Source organism: Theobroma cacao, chromosome 1 (assembly GCF_053813885.1).
Source record: "Theobroma cacao isolate CCN51 chromosome 1, ASM5381388v1, whole genome shotgun sequence".
Classification (NCBI taxonomy): Eukaryota; Viridiplantae; Streptophyta; class Magnoliopsida; order Malvales; family Malvaceae; genus Theobroma; species Theobroma cacao.
In genome coordinates, this window is record NC_142639.1 from 42,313,389 (window position 1) to 42,320,989 (window position 7,601).

The 7,601-nt window shown below is 34.4% G+C and overlaps 1 protein-coding gene across 2 annotated transcripts; it reads right to left on the reverse strand.

Annotated features, from left to right (window-relative positions):
- Positions 1 to 2,446: 2,446 nt before the first annotated feature.
- On the reverse strand, positions 2,447 to 5,572 carry LOC18614596 (LOW protein: PPR containing protein). 2 transcript variants are annotated; one of them, XR_001926298.2, is made up of 4 exons: positions 5,193 to 5,572; positions 4,017 to 5,112; positions 3,380 to 3,618; positions 2,447 to 3,130 (listed from the first exon to the last, which is right to left on the reverse strand). XR_001926298.2 is itself a non-coding variant. In XM_007052423.3 (3 exons), the coding sequence occupies exons 1-3, from the start codon at positions 5,532 to 5,534 to the stop codon at positions 3,578 to 3,580; spliced, it is 1,479 nt and encodes a 492-aa protein (XP_007052485.3). In that variant the 5' UTR covers positions 5,535 to 5,572; the 3' UTR covers positions 3,196 to 3,577. The 2 variants fall into 2 exon arrangements, 1 of the variants encoding a protein (XP_007052485.3); XM_007052423.3 differs by lacking the exon at positions 2,447 to 3,130 and having other exon boundaries at positions 3,196 to 3,618.
- Positions 5,573 to 7,601: the final 2,029 nt, after the last annotated feature.

Genomic DNA, 7,601 nt, shown 5'->3' on the forward strand with positions numbered 1-7,601 from the left:
AAACTATCAGGAATATCATAAATCGATCAGAAACCGGTCATGCTATCAAGTAGCAGCATTGAAACAATCACACTGATACATATTATTAATATACATTACCGTCTATGTTAAGACAAACCACTTAAACTTGTATATAATAAGAGACACGAAAACGAGTTGTACCTAATTTTCCATGACAGGAAAGATTCAAAATCTATCATCCAATCAGTATCAAATCACGAATATTTCGCTTCTATTCAATGAACAGGAAAGAATTTAGAACCTGTGTTTTTCAACAACAAGCCATTTTTTTATTGGTTCTATATATATCCTTGGAATATGTACCAATGGAAGAAATGCACTTACAAATTGTGTACTGTTGAAATCCACCCAGAACCAAAAGCTAGCTAGATACCCAGTTCAACGAGGCATAATTTGGTGCCCTTGACAAAAAGAGGGAAACTAAAGAGGGATGTCGGAGAAGAACAACTTTTCCAAGTTGCCTTCAAAGTTGGATTCTAGAAAGATTGACAAAATTGCATTCTCCGCAACGTTTTATGCAATATGCAGTGGCAATGGTGGCAATAAAAGAAGAATATATATATAAGAATTGAAAGATTTTTCTTATTTGTTCTTAATTTTAAGTTCTATGATGCTGCTTACATTATATTGTCGATATGCACGAGACGTAGTCTCACGTGAAAATGTTAAATTCATATATTTGATTAAGCATAAACTTGATAAATCAAAATACGATGGTACGTAATCAATTAAATTTATTCACAAAATACTTTTATCTCAATTCATTGAATCAAAAGTCTATCTTTTGATTTCTTATGCAACAATAGTTTTCATGTTTTTCATTATGGGTGTAGGAGAGTTTGGTTTATGTCCTTGCAAATGTATGAAAAAAGGGATATCATGTTTGAACTTGTTTGAGAAAATAATAAAAGTCTTGGGGTAAATAAAGATAATATGAACAGAAAATTTTCATGTTTTTCATTATTTGTTCCAAACTTTCCGTATATATTGTATGACTTTTGGGTAAGCATGTTACTTATGATTTTATCTTAAGTTGAAAGTATTATTTGAATTATTTCTCGCAAATCAACGTATGTGTATATGTTAAGAACTTACATTTTCAACTTAAATTTATAGAAAAGAAGAAACTACCTCGGTCCGAGTCTATCTAGACTGTAATATCTCTAATAAGGATTTCACATTAACGAAAAGTTAAGTAGTCTTCGATATCATTTTATCACATAACCATGATTCTCTTTAAAAAATTAACTTGATAAAATGTACAACACTCACACTTATAAGCTTATTAGGATTTCTTTTTATTCAATAAAATATAGTAACATATTTAACGTAATATGTATACGTCTGAATATATAAATAAAAAAATATATCTTAAAAACTCAATTTGATTCATATTAAAAACCCAAAAAAAAAATTATTTATTTATTTTTCCTTCCTAAGAAACATGAAAAAGATTAATCCGTAGTCGAAATCATGACCGCAACGTTTTGTACATATCAAAAACATAAAAGCGTCTCGTCAAGGCGACATGACACCAAATCATGAATCCCCGGTGACATTTCTTTGTCTAATCAAGTGACTTTAGAGAAACATAACGTAACTGATGTTCTTGCCGAAATAACAATGTATGTTCGTGTTTCATACGTTCGCTTCTTTGCCTTGCACTTCGGGTTCGACTCACCGGCCGCAAAGTTGAAACCACAAATGGGGAAATCGCTTTCAATTTCAACCTCAAAACTCATTCAAAAGGGTTGGATTCTCCCAAGAGCAATGCCTGGCAATTGATTTGTGGCACTTTACCAAACACCAAGCCCCCGCCACGCCCCCCAAAAATCAGATCGGACTCGACCTCCATCTTCCTAGTCATCTTGTCCAAAACCATTGGATCAGTTTGAAAGGACAAATCTAGTCAAAGTTTACTGTTTTCAGAGATGTAATGATGTTCCCCAGTGCTATGTCTTTGAAAAAAACATAAAAGGACGTTTTAGCATGATTGCTACCATGTGTGTAACAGGTCTCCCAAGGGTCTGGTCAGGGGGTTTGGTTGGTGTTATAGTCTCCTTTATGGATGGCTCCATTACAAGTCTCTCAACTGGGGTTTGGATATGGCTGTCAACCTCATTTGTTTGCTTTCTTGTAAGAAAATCTTCAAGCTTGGACTTGGAGAACTTTTCATCACCTCATGATGTTGGTTTGGAACTTTCCCATTTTTCCATCTTTGTTCTGCTGCTCTAATTCCTTTCATACTTTGACAAAACAGAAAGTTTCTCATTTTCTTATATTTCTAGTTGATGAAATCATACCATTTCTTTTCTGTGTGGTTTTTCCGTCTTTAAATTAAATGTTTATTTTCCTTTATTTTTTAACCAGAATATCAAAATATCATGGAAATAAAATTTAATTACAAGAGCAAAACAACTACATGTAGATAATAAAGTAATTTTTTATGTGATAAAATAGAACTCGAAAAAGAAAAATTGGAATAAACATTTCAGCAACTCAAGATTGAAGATAAGATTTACACAAGATGGAATGATTCTCCCAATCTATTATTCTGGAGCCACCTTTCCATTTTTGTACTGAAGAATGAAAAGGACTGGACCGACCAGCCCGCCCGCACCAAGGCCGCAACACCACAGGACCAAAACAAATCCGAAACCTAAAGTTGACTCCATCTCCAAAGATGGTGAGTGCACCACCGTTAATCCAAGATCAGCACTGAAAGTGCATATACGAGAAAGTTAGGTTCATTCACTGGAAAAACAGGTGTATAGTCGGGTTTTTCCTTGAACCTTTTTTCTCAAACGATTTTAAGAATACATTCTTCCACATCGATTTAGTGTATTCAAGATTTTATTCTCGGAGTACTCTCCGTAAAGATCAAACCTCATTGATAAAGAAATGAACTCCTTCCTTTACCATCTCGACTAATCCGTGCGGGTGAGCAACTGCATTATAGAATCTATAGAGCTCAACACATACAACAAACCTTTTGCAAACACAACACCAAGCTCCTGTCCCTCCAACACCAGATGGAAACCTCCCCAAAACGTGCACAATGACAGATTTCCATGAGGGGATCACTACTCCATAAATCAGGAACTTTTACCTAACAATGAAAAGAAATACAAAGTGAAAAGGACACAATTAGCACTTAGCACCATGCACATCAACTTGCTTAATAGGTCTTCCTTCTAATCCTTGCAACCAAGGATCATTATTGTATACATTAACGGTAAAATTTTTAAACTCTACAAATGAGTTTGTATAATTGATACATGTCCATTTCATAATTATGTTAATCTATTAATTTCCTTATATATGATCTAATAGATATGTCTCAAACCTATATACCTACTTGAGGAGTACAAAAACTTTCCAGCAACATCCCATGTTTTGCAAGGAAGTTTTGTCTTCAATTAAGTTTCCACTGCCATCATTGAAAAGGCAGTTTCTTGGATCAGACTTCCACCAAGAGATATCCCATCACATTGTCCACAATCATCTTTACCGTTCCCATCAACCTTCAACATTGCATCCTTATTTACCATCGCATTTACATTCTGACATGATTCCTTATCATCTCCTTCACCAGAACTGCCAAAAGTTTAAGAAATCGGTAATTATATAAGAAAGTTGGTCTTGCAGAATACAAATTCTGTCACATTGAACATTTGAAGCAACTTGAACAAGTTTAATCTTCTAACTCAATCACAATTATCAGAAAATGGAAGTCAGGAGTCAAATATGAATTTTCACCATTTGCTTGACAGTAGGGTCCTTTTATTGGACATAGACATCAGGAAAAGAGCTTGCAGTTATATGATTTTGGAGTTCAATATCTAAGAAATATTAAACAAAACAGACCATATTAAATCCAAGCAAGAACCATGGAGATTGGAAAAGTGGCTTTCATGACTTTGAATGTTATAAGGAGTTTTCAAGTCCAATATGATGGTATAGAACAAAATGTTGGAGCCAATTAATGCTCATACCTGAATTTTTGTTGGTGCTAATCAACTTATTTTCTAAATTTTGGGCAGCTTCAATCATGCCATGAGTGTTGTAGGCTTGAATCATGGTTGCAAAAGTGATGTTGTCAGGCATGCATTTTTTCTCTTCCATCATCAAAAACAACTCACCCATCTTTTTTAGATCACCAGCCTGACCATAGGCACTGATGATGCAGTTAAAAAAAGGGGTATCTAGTATTACATCAGAATTCTCCACCTGCCTCAAAATTAAATCAACCTTCTTAATTGACCTGGCTTTACTGTAAGCACTAACAAGAGAGCAATAGGTGAGAGCATTTGGCTTCATTCCTTTATGCTTCATTTCCTTAAAATATTCTTCCATCTTCTCAACCCTTCCAGCCTTCCCTAATATTTCAATAACACTGTTATAAGTAACAACTGTAGGAGAGAAAAATCTTTTCCCCATGAACTTCATGACAGATCCCATCTTCTCATACATGCCTGCTTTCCCAAAAGATTTGATAAGTATGTTGAAAGTCTTGCTGTCTGGTCTTATTCCCATAAGCTGAAATTCATCATACCACTTCTCCATCTTCTCAATCTGCCTACTGTTCCCATAAGCCCCAACAATAGAATTGAACGTGAAAATATCAGGTGGGGAATCGCCACTTTCAATCATATCAGTCAACGAGCTCTCCATTTCTTCAAACATTTCAGCCTTACCATATCCATCAATGATAGTATTATATGTAACAGTGCTACACTCAATTCCCAAATAAGACATCTCAGCAAGAATTCTCCTTATCAGATCAAAACGCTTAAGTTTCATACAAGAGTTAATGAGTATAGAGTAAGTATATACATCAGGTTTGCAGTCAGAGACTGTTTTCATATCTTCAACAATAGCAAAAGCCTCATCAACGAGGCCACTTTTTCCATATGCATTTACAAGTGCAGTGTAGACATCAATGGTAGGTTTAAGCCCTTCCGAAAGCATTGTTTCAAACAGCAAACTGGCTTGTTCAGATTGCTTGCATTTACCTAGCATCATTATCAGTTTTGTGTAAGTTTGGCATCTAGGCTCGTACCAATGTTGCTTACGCAGAAGTCCAAATATCTATCAACAGGCAAAATAAAATTTTCTTATCCTTCTTATCAAACAAGATTACAAAAAAGAAGAGAAACAGACCCACAAACCTCAAGAGCAGACTCCCAAGAATTCTCCTTTATAGCGTCATCAAGAGCCTCCAGAACAGCTTTAGGCCAAAGCCTGTTACGCTGCTTCTTGGACTTTGCTTTCCTCCCAATGCCTTCAATGGCGGCCTCTCTCCTTATAATCCGAGACAATGCATTCTTGGGATCTCTCTGAGGCCCCGTCAGGCAGCGTTCGGGGCTCCGTTTTGATGAAACGACGGTGAAAAATTGTGGGGTTGAAGAGTGGACGGGTTCTACGCGGAGTTTTGTCGAACGGATGGTGGACGATGGGGAGACGGCCAGTGACCATCGCAAGCTAGCGGGTGTAAAGGGACTTTGCTGCATTACGCCCAGCAGACCGAAGACGAGAATTGGCGGGATTGGATAACAATAACCAAGATCAGTTATTACAGTTTGATCCAAAGGAATGATGATCCATTCCATGAAAACCCGGCTTGATCCATGGGCTTGGATTACAGTTCTACTTCAAAGAGATCATCATGGCCATGGGGCCAAAGCCCATCATTTCAAAGAAAATTTTCTTAATTTTTAATACAAATTAATTATTTGGAAAATAAAAATTACTTGTATTTATAGAGTAATTTAGGCTTAGGCCACCCACCAAAAAAGAGGTTTAAGTATTAATAATCACAACTTGACGAATTCGTAAACCTAAAACTTTAATTATTGTACCACGTAGGTTTGTATGCTATTTCAACAAATACTACTAGATTTATTAAAAAAGTGGGACGGGGGGCATGGAGTTGATAATTTTGGACATGATTTATTAATATGATACATAATTAAATAGATTTGATTTTAAAAAATATCATATTTTGTGTCTTAAATGTATGAATATGTTTAAAACATTATGATTTTATGTTTTAAACAGTTATACTTACTTAATCCGCATATAACGCGTCTAATTTACTTAATTAATCATATTGTGGAGTCAATTTGTATTTGCGATTTGTTTAACCAATTTATGATACTCATTAAATAGGTTAATCGTGTTTGAATAAGTTTGATGTATCATATAAAATTTAATTTAATATATTTAATAAATATGTTATTTGTGTCATGTCATATAACACATATAATAAATATATATGTGTATGTATTTAGTGTTTGTATTTATTCATATAAGTGTTAATAGACAATTAAGATACAACCACATAAATTATGTTTATCCCTAACACGGTATTACATTAGTAGCCATAAAAAGAAAAATGGAAAAAATGAAGGTAGACTGTGTAATTATGAAGAAAGCATAGGGTCAAACTTGAACAGCCAACCAACATTACGCGGCCAACAATGCAACCCATATTAAACGTTTCACACGGCTACCTTGCCCGACCAGTCCCTATTTTTAGGACATAGGTGGGGAAATATCATAAAAGGGTTTTGCATATTTGCAACAAGGCCCTTGTTTTTTGGTATATTTTTCAAACCTCCCTTTTTATTTTTTATAATTAAAAGTGACCGCCCTTTATTTTGTGCATAATTCGTTTCTGTTAATTGAGGCAAGGAATATGCTCAAATAATGGCATCCAATAAAACATTTTACTTATAATAATTTTATAAGTCCATACTTTGGACCATATAATAATCTAATCCCATACATATACAAATGGAATATTGTCACATGTGAAATGTTTTGATATGCAAATTGAAAGGGACAAGCTTCCTATTTAAAATGACAATTTATCAATAAGTACAAATTTTTCTGTCTCCTTTTGTTTTTTGGGAACTCTCAAGTTGAATTTTTTTTTTCATTTTTAAACATTTAGTATTCTTATTTTTTATATTATAAGTTACATTTTCATGATTTGTTTTTACGATTTTAAAAATTTATTAAATTATTTTTCTAATTTTAATATAAAAATACATCAAATTCATTAGCTTAATTTCCATGAAAGTCAAAAGAAAGACAAATATTTAAAAATGTAAGAGTAAAGAATTAAAATAGAGTAAAATATAGGGGCATATATTGAAATTCATTCCACCTACCGTGGAAGCAAGTAAAATGTGAGCTGGACTGGGCAAATAAATATCAGTAAAGACAACGAAAAGGAAAGAGCCTCGAAAACGCATGAAACTCATTGCTATATAGATCACAAGCCTTGGCTTTCTTCCTCCCAACCTCAAACCCCATTTCCCATTACATGGGATCCTTTCTTTGGGACGTTTTCTAGCAAATCCATCCTTTCATTTCCCTTTTCTTTTCTTTTCTTTTCGTTTCTTTTCTTTTCTTTTCTTTTCTTTTCTTTTCTTTTGAAGGTAAAGACATAGAGATATACGTTTGGTGTTACAGATGGGGAAGTACGTGGAGATGTTGGATGCAGGGGTGAGAATAGTTGCAAGATTTCATTCTCACTGTCCTCAAACTGCTCGCTTGTACTACCACCCACC

Excerpts from the sequence above, each read along its gene's own strand:
- LOC18614596 (XM_007052423.3), bottom strand. The coding sequence starts at position 5,534 with ATGCAGCAAAGTCCCTTTACACCCGCTAGCTTGCGATGGTCACTGGCC. Across the intron at positions 5,113-5,192 it reads CTTGGGAGTCTGCTCTTGAG|ATATTTGGACTTCTGCGTAA; the intron begins GTTTGTGGGTCT and ends GCCTGTTGATAG. Across the intron at positions 3,619-4,016 it reads TAGCACCAACAAAAATTCAG|TTCTGGTGAAGGAGATGATA; the intron begins GTATGAGCATTA and ends AACTTTTGGCAG.